Genomic DNA, 18,033 nt, shown 5'->3' on the forward strand with positions numbered 1-18,033 from the left:
CATCGTTCCCTGAAAGTGGCGACACAGGTAGACTGAGTGGAGGTGGCAGCATTTGGCATACTTGCCTTCATCAGTCATTATATTTGAGTACAGGAGTTGGGACATCATGTTACAGCTGTACAAGACATCAGTAAGGCCACATTTGGAGTATTGCGTGCAGTTTCTCATCGTCCTGTATAGGAAAGATTTCATTTAAACTAGAGAGGGTGCAAAAAAAAGATTTACAAGGCTGTTACCAGGACTTGAGGCTTGAGTTGTAAGGATAGGCTGGGACTTTTTTTGCCTGGAGCTGAGGAGGCTGAGGAGTGACCTTTACAAAATCATGAGGGGTATAGATAAGGTGAATAGCCAAAGTCTTTTCCCCTGAATAGGGGAGTTCAAAACTAGAGGGCATTGGTTGAAAGTGAAAGGTGAAAGATTTAAAAGGGACCCGAGGGGCAACTTTTTCACACAGGGTGGTGAGTATATGGAACAAGCTGCCAGAGGAAGTGGTAGAGGTGTGTATCATTATAAAAGGCATTTGGACAGTTACATGGATAGGAAAGTTTTAGAGGGATATGGGACAAATGGAGACCAATGGGACTAGCTCAACTTGGTCAGAGTGGATGAGTTGGGCCAAAGGGCCTGTCTCTACACTGTGTAGCTCTATGACTGAGACTTTGTTCTTTAATTGTCCTTCAGTTTTTCACAGAGTGGTTTCTGCATAGCAGTATAAACTGATTCAGTATTACTGGTTACTGCATTTGAAGACCTTCCACTGCTCTAGTTTTACTGATGAGCAAATTTCCCCAGTTAACTGTGGCAGTCTCGGTCAATTTAAAGGGAGCAGCCTGACCCAGATCTAGAATCTTGGCAGCTGTTCTGCTTTGAATGCTTTGTTATTATTCAACTACTGTTAAAATGTTAACTACATGACTGATTGCTCATTGACTCTACTGTGGCCTGCCCATTTTGTCCTTTGACATAATGGTGCACGCAGTAGACAGAGGCAGACGGATCTCACCACCAATGGTGGAGGACAATGAAACAAAGGGGGAGGGGCTATATTCCAAAGTTTGTGAAATGTGAGCAGCACCCGTAAGCCGATGCCTGTGGGGAAGAGAGAAGTGATAGGACTAGCCAATGAACTGAAGCTTTAATTTCTAGGCCTGCTTAGTTTATTCCAATCTAGTCTCCCACATAGCATAAATGAGGCTGGGTGGGAAGCGCAGGGTGCAAGTTAGGTGTCTGCAGAGTGAGCAAGAGATTGGTCTAAGCATAATTGAGACCAGTTGGGGGAGGGTGTGAGAGTGGGAAAACCTGCCTTTAAAACAAAACTTTCTACAAGACCTCTGACACATCAGGATACGCACATTATAAATGTCAAGCTATGTAGACTCAGTCAGTGTAAAAATGGTAAAATTATAACATGGTGGGGTTGATGTTAAAGAGGATCACCATGGATACAGAGTCCTGGGTCGAGAGAGATCTTAGAAGAGATCTGTTGATAGCATCTCATGAGCACCACAAAATAGGGACTTCATCCTCCTGACTGCAGCTCTTGGTGCAAAAGATTAGGGGGAAGCTGATGCCAATATTTTAGAAACACTTTGGTTTAAGCCATGGCAGGTGCAAAACCATCATGGGCATTTCTTAGTCTGGTACTTGTAAGAACATGCTTACCGTTCTGTGGAGTTGGGCAGTCCACAAGATCCCTGATACAATGTACCACATCACTAGCAATCCTATGCCTCTTGCAAGGTTATAATGTTCAGTTTCTTGAGAAAACAGGGCTTCTACAGTTACTGCCTTTGTGCTTTGAAGATGTTAAAATATCCTGAGTGGTAACAGCCAGTCAAAATGGAGTTAAGAGCAGCACAGTGACGCAGCCAGCAGAGCTGCTGCCTTATAGCTCCAGTAACCTGGGTTTGGTCCTGACCTCTGGTGCCGCCTGCGTCAAGTTTGCACCTTCACTCTGTGACTGTGTGAGTTTCCTCTAGGTGCTCCAGTTTGCTCCCACATCCCAAAGATGGCTGCTGTAAATTGCCTATAGTGTGTACTTGAGTAATATAGTCTGGGAAAGTCTATAGGAATGTTGGGAGGATAAAATGGGATTAATGTAGCATTAGTATAAATGGGTGCTTGATGGGTGGCGTGTTCTAGTTGGATTGAAGGACCTATTTCTGTCTGTATAACTCCAAAAGAAAAAGTTAATGAAGAGGATACAGTCTCCTCACATCAACCAAAACAAAATCTTTTCAGCCATCAATACATTATTTTAAACAATTTATTTAGATATTATAGTTCAGCAGTCCATTTATCAGCCTCTTTAAATAGGTGCTATTTGGACAAGGTTAAGAGTGATCTATCAGTGTGCTGGTAGAACTGGCCATTTCACACTCGATGTACCATCCCTTTCACTGAAGAACAAGGTCCTAACCATCTCCTATACTAAAACAGATGTTGCCATCATCCTAAACAAAACCATAGGACTCCACTTATATGACTTTCCAAGCATCAGCCTATTTTCAACAAAGGTCAGTAGCTCAGAACTGCTTGAAGAACTTGCCTCAAGTTGTCAATGATCCACCACTTTGTCAACGTTGTCCTTCTTCATTGCAACCCGATACACATATTGTTTGATTGCTTTTGCACATTGAGTTATTAAAACAGTATTAATAAAAGATGTCAATAACAGCAAATATACTTCATACAATTAAAAAGCTCACCTTGTGTTAATTATATGAAGTGGTTAATTGATATTTCTTGGGTTTAGTGCAGACCTACTTCTATAAACTATAATGCTTTACTGTGCCTACTATTCAGCAGCAAGCAATCTCACCTTTAATGAAATTGAGATGTTGGTCTTCAGTTTCCTCCAGTTCTCCTGCCCCCAGTCCCTCCACTACCCTCAACAAAGATGCACTGGCAGGAAGTGGTTAAACTAAAGCCAGATGGTGTACATGGGGTGAGATGTTAAACTGGGCCTCTCTGTCAGCAGCATCATTAACCCCCGTTATCTTAGGGCAGCCCAGGTGGTTTATATTAAACACATCTATACCTCAAGCTGCTGATTAAAATACTTAAATTTATACAGCATCTTTATGACTTTGGGATGTCCCAAAGCACTTGTCAGTCAATGAAGTGTGGGCTCTCTTTTAATATGGATAAATACTGGAGCCAATCTGCATACAGCAAGGGTCCAACAAATGGAGTTTGATCATGATCAGATTACCCATTTTAGTGATGTTGGTTACGGAATAAATATTGACCAAAACACGGGATAATATCCCTGCTCTTGTTAAATGATGCAGCGAGATCACTTAGATCCAATGTGTGATGGCAGGCAGGGCCTCCACTTAACATCTCATTCCAGAGGTGGTACCTCAAACAATGTATATTCTCTGCTGGAATGTGAGCCTGGTCTTTTTGTGCTCAAGTGTCTAGAATGGGGCTTCAATCTACAAGTTTCTCTCAGGCAAGTGCGTTATCCAAAGCCATAGCTGGTACCAAACTTAAGTAATTCCTTTGAAGGACTTATACGAGTCATGTGGTCCCCAAATTCAGATCTAAAACTGATACTCGGATCAGTGAGGTCATCACTAAGCTGCTCCTTGTGCCTATGAAACCTGCCCAAAAATCCAAAAACTGAGCACAAACAATACCATTGTACAGCACAACTTTTCCTTCTCACCAAACATAACCATGTCAATGCATTTCAAACCCACTAATAGGGCTGAAGGTAACAAAGGTAGTTGGTCCTGTCTTTCTAAGAGAAAACAAAATCTCTCCAGTATACAGAATGTGATCAAACACACTCCTTTAACAAGAAACACTTGAATATCTGTACCACAATTCTTTCTGCACAACATTTAACCTAAGCAAACTGCTGATCTGATTCAGTTTGGAAGGAGATGGTTTAATACAGGTTCTTGATGTGACAGAGAATCCAAGCTGTCTGCAATCTTGCAACTTTTTATTTTATGCTGCTGCCTTAAATCCAACAGGATGCCATTCTGTTGCTGCAGGACTGCTGAAGAACAAGCTGCTGGATAAAACCCCAGGAGCTTTCAAATTACGTCCTCCGAATATGCTGCTAAAGTACAACAAAAAAATGTTGAAGTACATGGTAAGTGTGATGTGCTGGTAAAGCAGAGAGGCAGGTTTGCATTTAATCATCAAATAGTCTGGAGGGTGATCTGAGCTAGCTCACAGATGAGGAATATTTCTTCTCAGCGGGGACCAGTACAGTACGCACCGTCCGAGGATCCCAGTGCACTGACGATGATGTGAATTCATGAAACCTGTGCCAATTTACTGCTCCTTCAAAATATTGGCAGCGTAAGAATCACCAACACTTTGCTCTCAAAGGTGAATTCCTATTTTATAATGAGAGGATCTCAAAGTCTTCATCTTCAGAATCAAAGAATCGTTCCAGCCTTTCAGAATCTGTAAAGTCTGGGGGTGGGGTGGGGGGGGGGTGGGGTGGATGCGTTGAAGACAGACAGTAGTTAGTTTAAACATTCTTTGTGAGAGACCTGCAATTCACAAACTAACAAACTAGTGCTACATGCAAATTTAACGGGAGCATTTTGTTACCAGGAGTAAGACAGTGGACATCAGGGAAGCGAGTGTTCTGGTGATCCATCAGCTCAAACATTGGTAGGGCATCTTTCTCTTGTGAAATCTGCGGCGAGAGAGAGAAGAACTGTGATACTGGCAAGTAACCAAGCAGAGTCCTATCAGTGGCGAATATACAATCTATGGGAGTGGGTGAATTCAGTACCAGTCAGGTGAGAAGGATATGCTCACCACAATTCAACTCTCATGCATTGCAGATGGGGAATATGTAGTGAAAAGTAAGGACAGTCATTTAAGATTTTCAATAAAAGATTAAGTTGTGGAAATCAATCCCTAAATTAATGCAATAAAAAACATAATTTAGGTTTGGAGGGGGTTTGGGGATGGTTGGTAGGTTGAATGGATGGATGGGAGGCAGGGTCACGTGGAGGGGGGGAGGGAGGGAGGGGGAAGGGAAGGAGTGGGGGAGGAGTGGAGGGGTGAGGTGGGGAGGGGGAGGTGTGGGGAGGGGAGGTAGGGGGAGGGGTGGGGAAGGGAGGAGGGGAGAGGAGGAGGGTTGGGGGAGGAGGAGGTAGAGACAGAGACAGAGACAGAAGCTGTCTTTACCTCTTGTTTCCAGCATCTGCCGTCTCTTGTGTCTCCACTGGCGGCTACAAATTGTTTTACCATTAGAAAGCAAGTGCAAAGTGAACTCTGGCTGCCCTTATGCTCAGTACTTTCCCAGGCTCAATGCCATGTGTATTATTTTAAAAGGGGAAACAGGATGGTGGCCAGATGGACAGAATCACTTTAAGAAAAGTTTGGCCGCAAGGATCCATTTCACATCAAGAGAATGAGTCATACCATTTTCATTCTTTGACACCAGTCGTTAAAATCCTCCTCGGTGCTGCAGAAAAACCCCTGAAGAAGAACAAACAAAGCAATCAATGAAGAAATGAGTAACCTTGGATAGATTGACACACAGTTATCCTTTGGCTTCTATCTGACAGAATCTCAGTGGATGGGGTCTTGGGATGCAAGTCAACATCTGCTCGCTTGTTCCCATTCTGCACAAGTTTGTAAGAAAGAGAGGCACACAAAAGGTGATGGGGGTGTGATGGGGGGTGTAAAAGGTGTGTGCATGGGGGTAGTTGGGCAGGAGGGGTAGTTGGGCGGGAGGGGTGTGCTTAGGGTTGGCTGGGTAGGAGGGATGTGTGTGCATTTTAGCAGGGTGGTGGAGCTGCACTCCAAGTCACTTGTTGTGGGTTACAAATTATCACGAATGATAATTATACAAATTATCACCACTAACCCAATGGTGAGAGCTCCTGTCACAACAGTGGTCAACTTGACCGTTATTGAGCCTCTTTCTACAATTTAAATTTTCCATCATTCTGTGAATCAAATTTGTTGGGACAATATTCCTTCCTATCTTAGGTTTTTGGAGCTGACGTGGGTCCATCACATACAATCAGAAGAAATTATAATGGGAAATAAACTAATGGCAGAGAAATTAAACAAATACCTTGTGTCCATCTTCATAGAAAACCTCCCAGAAATAATGAACAACAGGCTGAGAGTGAATGAGGAGTTGAAAGAAATTAGCATTGGTTAGAAAACTATTGGAGAAATGTAAGTAAGGAAAGGGAGAAGAGCAGGGAACTGATTTGCCTGACATCAGTGGCGGGGAAGTGCTAGATTCTATTATTAAGGAAATAGCGACAGGGTGCTTAGAAATTAATCTGATTGGGTGGAGTCAACATGGATTTATGAAAGGGAAATCATGTTTGATGAATGTGTTAGAGGGTTTTAAATTTGTAACTAGCAGAATAAAGGAGAACCATTGCATGTGGTGTTTTTAGACTTTCATAAGCTGCCACCCAAGAGGTTATGAAGCAAAGATAATGTGATTAGTGGGGTGTTGCAGACATGGTGGCTGGGGTCCCAGGTGTTCACAGTCTATATCAATGATCTACACAAGAGGACCAAGTGTCATACATCCAGGCTTGTTGATGATATATAGTTGGGTGACAGGGTGGCTGTGAGGAGGATGCAGAGAGGCTTCAGGGGAATATAGGCAGTTTAAGTACATAAGCAAGGACATGGCAGATGGAATATAATGTGAGCAAATGTGGGGTCGCCTTCCTTGGTTTAACGAAATAGAAAAGTGCAGTTTTTTTTTAAATGGTGAGAGATTGGAAGTGTTGGTGTTTCTAAGGCCATAGGTGACCTTGCACACACGACCAAGTAACATACAGGTACAGTAAGCAATTCAGGAGGCACATTGCTGCCTCAGCCCCAGTGACCTGGGTTCAATCCTGACCTCTGGTGCTATCTGTGTGGAGTTTGCACATTCTCCTTGCAACCCTGGATATCTGTTTTCCTCCCACATCCCAAAGATGTGCTGGCTGTTAGTTAATTGCTCCTAGTATGTAGGTGGCTGAATCAGAATCAGGTTCACTATCACTGACATGTCATGAAATTTGTTGTTTTGCAGCAGCAGTACAGTGCAAGACATAAAGACATAAAAATTACTACAAGTTACAAACATAAATAGTGCAAAAGAGAAATAACTAGATAGTGTTTATGGGTTCATGGACCATTCAGAAATCCGATGGTGGAAGGGAAGAAGCTGATCCTGAAACATTGAGTGTGGTTCTCAGGCTCCTGTACCTCCTCCCCGATGGTAGTAACACAAAGAGGGCATGTCCTGGGTGGTGAGGGTCCTTAATGATGGATGCTGCCTTCTTTAGGCACCGCCTCTTGAAGATGTCTTCGGTGGCTGGTGGGAGATTCAAGGGGCATTAATGGGTATATGTGAGAGAATGGATTATAGGGATAATAAGTGGGGAAATGGGATTGAAGGGATTGCTCCAAGAGCCGGCAAAGACTTGATGGGCCAAATGGCCTCTACGGTCTCCTTTCTTGCAAGAGGACTTGAGTACAAGGCTATGTGTATCTTACTGGAATTACACAAGGCCCTGGTAAGACCACATCTGGAAAATTATGTACAGGTCTAATTTTCCTATCCAAGGATTGTTATACTTACAATACAGGGAGTGCAAAGGTTCACCAGAATGATTCTGGAATTTTGAGTTGGTGACATGGGTTGTCCCATGAGTTGAGATTAAGCAGACTAGGCCTTTGCTCTTCTGAGTTTACAAGAGCGAGAGGTGATCTCATCAAAATATACAAAATCCTTAAGGGGCCTCATTGGGTAGATGTTAGGATGATGTTTCCCCCGGCTGGGATGTCTGGAGTTGGAAATAATGATCTCAAAATAAGGGGTTGACCATTCAGGGCAGCAAGGAGAAGAAAGTTCTTCACCCAGAAGGCAGTGAACCTATGGAATTTTCTACCCAAGGGAGTTGCAGAGTCGAAGTCGTTGAGCAAATTCAGAATAGATATGGAAACGTTTTTGGAAGTTAAGAGAATCAAGGTATGTAGGGTTAGTGCAGAGAAGTGACACTGAGATAGAAGATCAACAAAGATCCTATTGAACAGGAGCATGCACGAGGGGCTGAAAGGCCTACTCCCACTTCTATTCCTAGAGTTCTTGAAGGTTCCTTTTCTCCTCCTTCAGCAGTCCCTTAGGATTGAGGATGTCTTGCTCCCCCTCGAGTATTCTGGGTCCTGGGATGGCTGAAGAGTCCAGTGTGTGATGTGCTGACTCTGCCACTGGTGAGGCAGGAGATGCTTGACTAAGCACAAGGTGGTGTGCTGCCTCCGCCATTTATAGTGACAAATGGACTCGAGGTCCTCAGAACCATCCCAAGTGGTCATGAGCCAGATATCCCCAGGAGTCAGTCGGGTTGTTGCAATTTTCATGGAGAATTTGAGAACATCTTTGTTTGCTCTGTCCATTTGGTAATATCTTACCATGACAAGGTTTGGAAAAGAGGGTCTGTTTTAAGAGTCTGGTGCCTAGCATAATCTGTACTGGAGCCCATCAAGTGTAGTTAGGGCCTCAAGGCTGGGAATGTTGGCCTGATGTTGGTTTGTTTACCTTAGTCATGGATTTGGAGGATTTTGCAAGGCAGAGTTGGTGGTACCTCTCCAGTGCCTAATATAGGTTGTCTATGTCACATGAGTATACAGGAGGGTAGGGATCACTGCTACCCCATAGACCAGCAGCTTTAAACCAGGTTTGAAGTCCTGATCTTCAGACACTTTTCCTCAGATAGCTAAACACTGTGCTGGCGATGCTGTATTACACCATCAATGTCTGCCTTTGCTGAGAGGTGGCTCCCCAGATAAAGAAAGTGATCCACATTTTTCAGAGTGGGTCCTTATTGTCACAGGCAGTGTTGTACATTGGGGACGGATTCAAAGACGAGATTTGATGTGCAGACATCAAATGTAAGGCCCATTCTATCATATACTGCGGTGAACAAGTCCTCAATGACTTGGAACTCGGCATCCGAATGTGTGCATATGCAAATATCGTCTGCCTACTGCAACTCAGCAACTGGGGTTGGAAGTCACGAGTATCAGGTCTTGAAAGGGCAGAATAGGAACCTTAATCCAAGTTTGTTCAACTTTTTACTTGTGCATCAATATGGAACGTATTTTTAAATGTCCCAAACCCTCTCAGATCAGGGACGCTTGAACCGATTACCATCCCAGCAGTTTGAACAAGAAGCAGAACTAATTTCCAAAGACAAAGTGTTCTGCCTTTCACCACCTATTCCTCAAAGCCAGAGTATATTTCACTGGCTATTTCCTGTTACTGTCAAGAACCATTAGAATATATAGCACAGCATGGTTTATGTTCAGTGGAGGTAAGTGATGCTAAATCTTTTTAATCTATGGTCTCAACAGGAGATGGAGCCTGGAAAAGGGAACGGGAAGACGATGAAGGAACTGCGACTAAACAAAGGCAGTTTGTTCTCCTTTTGTACTAGAGGTTATATATGTTTTGATCAATACAGATGCAATGTGAGTTCATTGTATTTCTCATCACTAATTCATTATTCATACAGTCCTTAGAAATCACTTGTATTCCTCAGATTGTTTTTCGTTTGCCTGGTAAGTTCAGAGAGACTTTCAGGTATTAAGGAAATCAAGGGACGTGGCATTAGTTCTGGAAAATGGTACTGAGGCAAAAGATCAGCCATGATCTGATAGTGAGCAGGTTCAATGCTCCTGCTTTTATTGCTCATGTTCTTTGAAGACCGCAAACTGGCTAAATTATATCAGCCAAGGTATTCTGTGCTCAGCTAGTCCTGAGCTACTGCACTTACCACTGCAATGGAAGGATCGAGGTCACAGATGTTCATTCTACAGGGAGGGTGCTGACAGTGAAAACTCTCGTCTGGTATAGAGAAGTCATCAAACGGCTCCACTGCAGGCTGTGTTGTGTGTGGGTCAAGATAGATCAGTTCATCTTCTGAGAACAAATAGCATAAGAATTTTTATGTATATAAATATGGCTACATAGGGATCCATCCAATAAAATTATTAACAGCATTTATCAGGTTACACGTCTGGACATTTCATACAGTTTGCTGTATCTAGCTGAAAGTAACCCAGTCACAGAATTGCAACATTATTTGTAGAAGTGACTCTGAGCTGATTAGTGTGAGGGCTCAGATTTTGAGGGAGTAACTTGTTCAGTAAAACATTGTGGGCTTTAATGCTGTACTGTCACAACAATAAGAATCCCAGTGTTGTATTCACAGGCAAGTATTTTGGAAATACTGTTTCAAAATAGTGCAATTCTTTTATTGGGGATAATTACTAAACACCATTCAAAAGTCTATTTTCTGTTTTGATTTCAGATTTCCATCATCCACAGTTATTTTTTTGCTTTTAGACCCAAAGTGACATCTATATCTACGAGTAGACCCACAGTACCATTTTTTTTGTGGCTAGTAAGCACATATTTTGTTTTATAATGGAGAAATAAGAAGAATGTTTCCTAAGTATTACTTGGAAAATTTGAACTCCATTTCTGTCTGACATTTTCCCATAATTAAATGCGGAACATTTTCAAATTAACATTTTCAAATTTCACAAAATTCTTCTAAGTTTACACACCTTGCAGAATGTATCCACCGTATCTTCAATTGAATTATTTCCCAAGAATGGCAGAAGATACCAAGCACATAGGGAGTGAACAGCTTACAGGATGCTTGAATATGATTTACTCAGGACCTTGCAAGCTGAAGGGATATAAAACTGCTTATTCATCTCCATCCCTTATTCCTAACCCCTTGGTTATTGTCAACAGACTACCATCTCACAATACCCATTATCCACTAAATCAAAAACAGAAATGTTGGAAGAACTCAGCCAGTCAGGCAACATCTGTGGAAAGAGAAACCAGTCATGTTTTGGGTCAGGGATTCTTCCTCAGAACTGGAGGGAGTTTGGAGGGTTTATAGTTTTCAAAACAGAGGTGGGCGGAGGGAGGTGTGAGACAAAAGACTGTACGGAGATACGACAGCAAAAAACAAACTGCTGGAGGAACTCAGCAGATCAAGCAGCATCTGCGGAGATAGTCAACATTTAAGGTTGAGAATCTGCATCGGATCTGAAATGTCGACCATCCCTTTCCCTCCACAGATGCTGCCTGACGAACTGAGTTCCTCCAGCAGTTTGTTTCATGCTCCAGATTCCAGCATCTGCAGTCTCTTGTGTCTCCTAGGTTAAGACAGGCGAAAGGGAGCACAAGTACTGACCTTCAGGGAGGCATTTTATAGGAAAAAAGTGAGAAGCATGATAATGGGAAATGAGAGAGCAGTGTACCTCAAGTTGGAAAATTCATTCAATATTTTCACATGATGTAGATCCCCTTTCAATAACTTTCCAACTTAAAGGAATGGAGTTGACGACATAATATTGCTCTGTTTCTACTGAGGAATTTCAGTCCAGTCTTTTTTTTTGTTTTTTTTTTAATTTTTCTGTTTAGTTTAGTTTAGTTTGATATATTGTTTATAATTTTTCTTATTGATTTGGGGATTTTTTTTCTTTCTTTTATATATATAATAAATCTTTTTCTTTCCTTTCTTTTACATTATATTCATTTACTAAGAGATCATGGGATCTACAGATTTTTTTTATATTTTATTGTTCTTTATGATTATCCATGCCATGACTGTTCTCCTGATTGATGTTATATATTAATCTGTATTAATTTGAAAACTAATACAGGGAAGGAGGGGAGGGAGGAAGGAAGGAAGGAAGGAGGGGAGGGAGGAAGGAGGGGAGGGAGGGAGGGAGGAAGGAGGGGAGGGAGGGAGGGAGGAAGGAAGGAGGGGAGGGAGGAAGGAAGGAAGGAGGGGAGGGAGGAAGGAAGGAAGGAGGGGAGGGAGGTAGGAAGGAAGGAGGGGAGGGAGGTAGGAAGGAAGGAGGGGAGGGAGGAAGGAAGGAAGGGAGGGGAGGGAGGAAGGAAGGAAGAAATAAAGGAAGCAAGGAAGTGAGGGAGGAAGGAAGGAAGGGAGGGGAGGGAGGAAGGAAGGAAGGAGGGGAGGAAAGTGCTCAGGTGAAGGAGATGTTGTTGTTTCTCTAGTTTATGTTGGGCCTCACTATGGTAGTGAGGGAGGCTGCAAACAGATTGGCTCAGTTCTTCCATCATTTTCTGTTTTTGCTTTTGGTTCCAGCTTGAACGGTTCCTTTATACAACGAGATGGACTATGACCTCATGACCTACCTTGTTGTGACCTTGCACCTTATTGCACTGCACTTTCTCTGTAGCTGTGACACTTTACTCTGTACTGTTACTGTTTTTTTACCTGTACTACATCAATGCACTTTGTACTAACTCAATGTAACTGCACTGTGTAATGAATTGACCTGTACAATGGGTTTGTAAGACAAGCTTTTCACTGTACCTCGATACAAGTGACAATGATAAACCAATACCAATACCAGTTTTACTTGTTACCCATTATCCACTGTTCCTTAAACCACAAGGCCTATTATCTGACATGGCTAACACAATGTTCACGATCACTACCCCAATATACACTGTCAACTATTCATTATATTTTTTAATTTACTGAAAATTACAGCAGCCATTTAACAAGAATAAAGAGATAACAGGAATAAAGATACTTTTCGTTAATTACTGACCTACGTAGCCGATGAAATAATGGGCACTGTTTGGCTTTCCACCAATGACTCCTAGAGATTGTGGCAACATAAAGCATTTCTGAAAGAGAAACTCTGATTAATGAATGAAACAGGTGCAGTCCCAAGGAGGGAACGTGGGCTAAAGTGTGGAAGGAAATGATCCATAGCAGGTAGGTCTCAAAGAAGGAAAGGGGTGAAGAAGTTTAGGGAAGTCCCTAGGTAAGGGCTTTGACAATTAAAGGTAGGGAGACCAATGATGGAGCGATTAAAACATTAGGGAGGTGCAAGTGGCCAGAGATGGACGAGCACAAATAACTTGGAAGATTATGGGGCTGGGGAAAGTTTCAGATTTGGATGGGTTATTTAAAAAAATAAGGGATTGAAAATGAGACACTGAAAAAACAGCACATTGTGGATGAGCACAGGATAAATGGATTTGAGGTGTGAACAGTGAGAGGAGAGGTTAGCAGGGAATAGGATGACCTCCTGTTTATAGGGAGTGGAAGATAGTTGTCTGCCAGGATTACTTTGGAGTAGTCGAGTACCAAAACAAAGCCATGCTTGGGTGCGAACTTATGCAGGAGAGGAACTGAGATGCCGTGCAGGTGGAATTAGGAGGTCTTGGCCATGGAGGGGATGTGGAGTTGGAAGTTGGTGCTGTGATGTAACAATCTGGTTGAGGTTCAGACAGTGACCAGGGAGACAGATGGAATCAGTGGCTAGAAAACGGAATTCCCAGTGCGGATTGAAGCCAGTGGTTTCGGTGTTCCCAATATTTCTGCTTATCCCATGTCGATCATCGGACAAAGCAGTGAATTAATTGGTGACACAGAACTTGGTGTCATCAACATACATGTAGAAGAGTTGTATCTTTGGATGATGTTCAAGTGGATGAGAAATAGAAAGTCAAAGCCAGATCCTTCTGTTGAGAAGGGGTGGGGTGGAGGTTATTTGCTGAGGAGGTGGTGGTAAAGGAACAACTGAACTCTTGAGTAGAGTAGGGAAAGATGACATTGCAGTAGATCTCCTGGCTGTGTGCGAATAGATAAGAATGGAACCAGGTGAGGACAATCTCACTTGGCAAGACAATGGAAGAGAGGCTTTGGGAGATGACGGTGTGGTCAGTTCTGTTAACGACTGCAGGCATGCTGGACGCAATGAATTGCCAAAACTGCTTTGTAGAGCAGATCAATCATTTGCTTTTCTAATTTGCACCATACCGTCTGAGCATTACTGGGGGACTAAAAAAAACTGTACCTTTAGTGTTTTGATGTACGATTCATTGATCTCACTGAGTCCCAGCCTCAGGGGTATTAGCAATACTAATGGTTTCCACAACAATGCATCTTCTGAGGAGTTTGCACCTGATGGATACCCATTGAATGGTCTTGGGCCATCGGCTTGAGGGAATGCTGCTGCTGCCCCTCCATACGCATTTTCAGACTGGCACAGCATCTCTATTACAAAGCAAGATGTGAAAAGAAGGAAGAAGCATTTGCAAGGAAACAAGTCGTAATTCTTAGCTAGCTTTATTAAGCCATTTTTATAAGATCAGGTCAGAAGTTGTGTATTCAATATGAATAATTTGAATAATTCATCTTTGACTTTCCACCAACCACAAGACATGTTCTTCCCATGCATTGACGAACATAGTTCAATGACACCCAACAAGCCATTCCCTGCACTGTTCCCATCTGCCCACCCCACCTCCCTTATTTAGTTCCATGCTCCACCTTCCTTCCTATCAGATTCCATCATCTGCAGTCCTTTGTTGCCTCCACCTATCACCTCCCAGCTTCTTCCCTCCCCCATCTGCCTATCACACCCCCTCACCCGGACCTACCTATTGCTTGCCAGCTCTTGATCCACCCCATCCCCTCACCTCTTAATACTGGCTATATCCCATCTACTCTTTCAGCTCAGATGAAAGGTCTCGACCCGAAACATCGACTGTCCATTTCCCTCCACAGTTGCTGCCTGACCCACTGAGTTTTTGCTCCAGATTCCAGCATCTGCAGTCGCTTGTGTCTCTAAGCTCAATATCATCTTGAATAAGGTACCCTGTTTGATTGGCATCTCATCCATCCCCTAAACACTTCCCTCCCTCCAAGATCAGTGCACTATGCCTGCAGTGTGTCCCACTTGCAAGAGACACTACAGTAGTTATCAAGGATTCTTCGACAGCATCTCCAAAAGCCACGCGTGGAAACAGCGCCACAGGCCAGCTCACACCAACTCGCACATTGTGCAGACTTGGAAAAGTGTAGTGTCCTTCTATTATTCTCACTGGTTAAAATTTTGGGAATCTCCAAGTTCACAAGAGCTGCAGTGGTTCAAAGTGACAGACCACCAATTTTACAAGGGTATTGAATACCGGCCCTGCCATCAGTGGTCACAGCCAGTGTATGCCTTAAAAAACAAAATCAGCCCCTTCTTTAGGTCATAATACTATTCACTTTGTTCAGCATTTAGATACATGACAATTTAGGCTACATTGCCAGCACTGGCAAGAAAGCAGAATTACACCAAGATATTTGTATAAGGAGTTTAATTAATGTGGATATAAGAAACAAGGAGAAAGCTGGCAATAGGAAGTAATGTTTGGTTTCAAATGCCTACATGGAAGTACAAGATTATCAACAGTTTTGTACTGCAAGATAGAAATTAGTTTTGGGCTCTCTCCCTACAACCAGAGCAGGGAACCACTGAAAGGTCACTGAAATAGGCTTCCTAGTGTTTTGCCTACAATAAGATGTGAAGTACACGAACTTACGCAGGGAGCCTGCAGACGTGTACAGATCTAACAGGATTCAGTCATAAACAGTAGAATGAATTACTTGATAACAAATAGGATCAGGAAAATGACAGGATTTTCCTCAAATATTGCCATGGGATTATTTTTGCCCACCTAATTGTAGCAACAACAAGCAATGCCCCAGTTTAACACCTCATTCAAAAGATTCTGATGTTGCGCCAGAATTGGGCTCGGACTTGCAACTCATCACCGCAACCACCCCCCGCAAACCAAACAGACATAACAGAAAAAAAAGTGCAAACTCAGGGTGACAGCATAAATACACAATACTAGGATTCAATCTGTGGTGATACTCACTGATGTTGTCGATTATTACAGTGTTATCCATCGCCACATGAACTGCTAATGAGCTCCAGTTGTCAAAAAATGTCAGCTTCCTAAAATAAGGAATATCATTATCTTGTGTGAATTATGATAAACACACACACACACAGAGCGCCATGTAGATCAGTTCCCATGCTCAATTCCCAGTCCAGTTTAGCTGTATAAGCAGAACCCATCCATTCAATCAGCAAGGGTGATTCTCAACTTCCAGTTGGTTGTCACTTGATTCACCTTCTCACTCTGACCAGTCCTTAGCCTCCTATATCATTCCAATGAAGGTCAATGCAAGAACACCTCATCTTCCAACCTGGGACATTACAGTCCTGAGGACAACAATAAATTCAATGATTTCCGATAACCCTCCATTCCCATCTAGAATCTCGTGTTCCAGCAGATTTGATTTTTCTTCCCCCTTTTCCGGTATTTCATATTTCATTCATCTCCTCCTATTGACATATTGCTCCTCCAGATATGTTGCAAGTTAATCACTAGCCTCTAACACCCTCTACCAGCTAGCACCAATCTTACCCAATCTCCAGCTTATCACAGACTTTCCTTTTCGTTCTCGCCACCTCTCCCCATCTCTGCAACATTCAACTTGTTTCATTTCTAACTGTTCCCAGTTTTGATGGAAGATCATTAACCTGAAATGTTAACTCTGATTTTTCTCCGCAGGTGCTGCCTGACCTGCTGAGTACTTGTGTTTTATCTAACACCGTTGGTAGTCCCCTTACAACCATGAATTCCATTTCTAAAGAGATATTCGTTATCATTGCTTAGAAATGGAGTCAATCTTTAATATCGGGGCATAACGCACCAATTTGGGATATGGATCCAGTGAATCATCACTAGTATATTAGCAGTTTAAAATTCCCAAACCACATTAGAATATTATTAGGTCCAAAACAAAAACATTTTTAAAAATGATGTACATATGCAAGAGGAAAACCTCCTTGGCACATTGCTCAACAGTTGCAGTACACTAGTTATTCTCACAGTATTAGCCAGACTCTCACATGCTACTGCTGATTGGATTCATACTTACTTCAATACTTGTGCTGCTGTGTTTGGACCATACCACTGACCAATTGACTTCCCTTCTCCGACTCCCATTTGAGCTGATTCAGGAGAAAAGAGACAATGTTTTCTTTTCCTAGATGCAAATTCCCAATCAACACATCCACTCTGATAACCAGCCTCTCACACTGTAGCATACAAGTTGGTGGAAGGCCCCAAATTAAGTTAAAGCATTAATTCAGTATTCAGGCGTGGCTTATGAACCAAATATTTGGAAACACCAGAATTTACTACCTAAAATTACAAAATAATTATTTCAAATGTGTTAATTATGAAAATATCAAATATTAACACAGTTTAAATATTAAAATACAGTAACTGTGTCCAGATTAAATCCTATCACATTTCTGTGGGCAAAGTCCATGCTGTCATATGTTCCAAGCTCATTACCAGGTGATCAAAATGCCTTGGGAAGAAGTTTCCACTTCCACAATAGTGAGTCACGGGTTATGAACCCAGAACTCAGGCTGATCCATGTATTACAGACTCATTCAGGTTCATCTGCCTAATACTTCTGCCATAGAACTGGAAGGTGCTCCTTTTCTGTTTCTGCACCTCAATTTGATTAATTCTACTTTTTCCCAGCTATCCAACAAAACTGAACTCCAATGTTTGTTAATCACCCATGTTTTTGTATGGTGATGATGAATAAAGCATGTTTATGCATTGTATACACAACAACGCCTGGTGTTATATTTTGACAGACACACTGTGCCTTCATATCAAGTTTATTACATATCACTTCACGAGCTTGGCACAAATTCTGATTCAGATTCGAGCAGACTCTCTAACACCGCACCAGGTGCTAATCATTGTCAAACAGGTCTAGTCTAAGACAATGGAACATTTTTTTTGTTGCTTATAGGGAAGAACAGGCAAAGGCAAAGAGAAGTCCAAGAGCGGGCATCAGATTGCTTGGAAGGTAGGTTCCAGACTTGGATTATATGAGTACATGATGTTTGCAATGGAGGTTGCATGGGCTATTTTTATTTAAAAAGGATGGCAACTTTATTATTGCATACCATGTACACAAACCATTCAGCCCAACTTGTCAATGATGAAATCTATATTTCTCAGGAGATTCCTCTCAATTCAATTGCATCTTCCAACCTTCTATTCCCTCCACATCCTTGTACACATCAAGCCCCTCTTCATTTGGCAGAGTGTTCCACATTCTCATCAAAGTCTATTAAAAAGGAAAT

At 42.3% G+C, this 18,033-nt stretch overlaps 1 protein-coding gene across 2 annotated transcripts in view; it reads right to left on the bottom strand.

Annotated features, from left to right (window-relative positions):
- Positions 1 to 2,248: 2,248 nt before the first annotated feature.
- The window catches only part of atg4b (autophagy related 4B, cysteine peptidase), a 46,647-nt gene continuing 30,862 nt past the window's right edge, over positions 2,249 to 18,033 (bottom strand). For both annotated transcript variants that reach the window (XM_052017278.1, XM_052017277.1), the window contains 8 exons: positions 16,800 to 16,872; positions 15,728 to 15,807; positions 13,873 to 14,072; positions 12,616 to 12,694; positions 9,783 to 9,928; positions 5,404 to 5,460; positions 4,579 to 4,666; positions 2,249 to 4,437 (listed from right to left, as the gene is read on the bottom strand). In XM_052017278.1, the coding sequence (XP_051873238.1) occupies positions 4,364 to 4,437; positions 4,579 to 4,666; positions 5,404 to 5,460; positions 9,783 to 9,928; positions 12,616 to 12,694; positions 13,873 to 14,072; positions 15,728 to 15,807; positions 16,800 to 16,872 (797 nt within the window). In that variant the 3' untranslated portion in view covers positions 2,249 to 4,363. The remainder of the gene's footprint in view (positions 4,438 to 4,578; positions 4,667 to 5,403; positions 5,461 to 9,782; positions 9,929 to 12,615; positions 12,695 to 13,872; positions 14,073 to 15,727; positions 15,808 to 16,799; positions 16,873 to 18,033) is intronic.

The sequence above is a fragment of the Pristis pectinata genome, chromosome 6, assembly GCF_009764475.1.
Source record: "Pristis pectinata isolate sPriPec2 chromosome 6, sPriPec2.1.pri, whole genome shotgun sequence".
Classification (NCBI taxonomy): Eukaryota; Metazoa; Chordata; class Chondrichthyes; order Rhinopristiformes; family Pristidae; genus Pristis; species Pristis pectinata.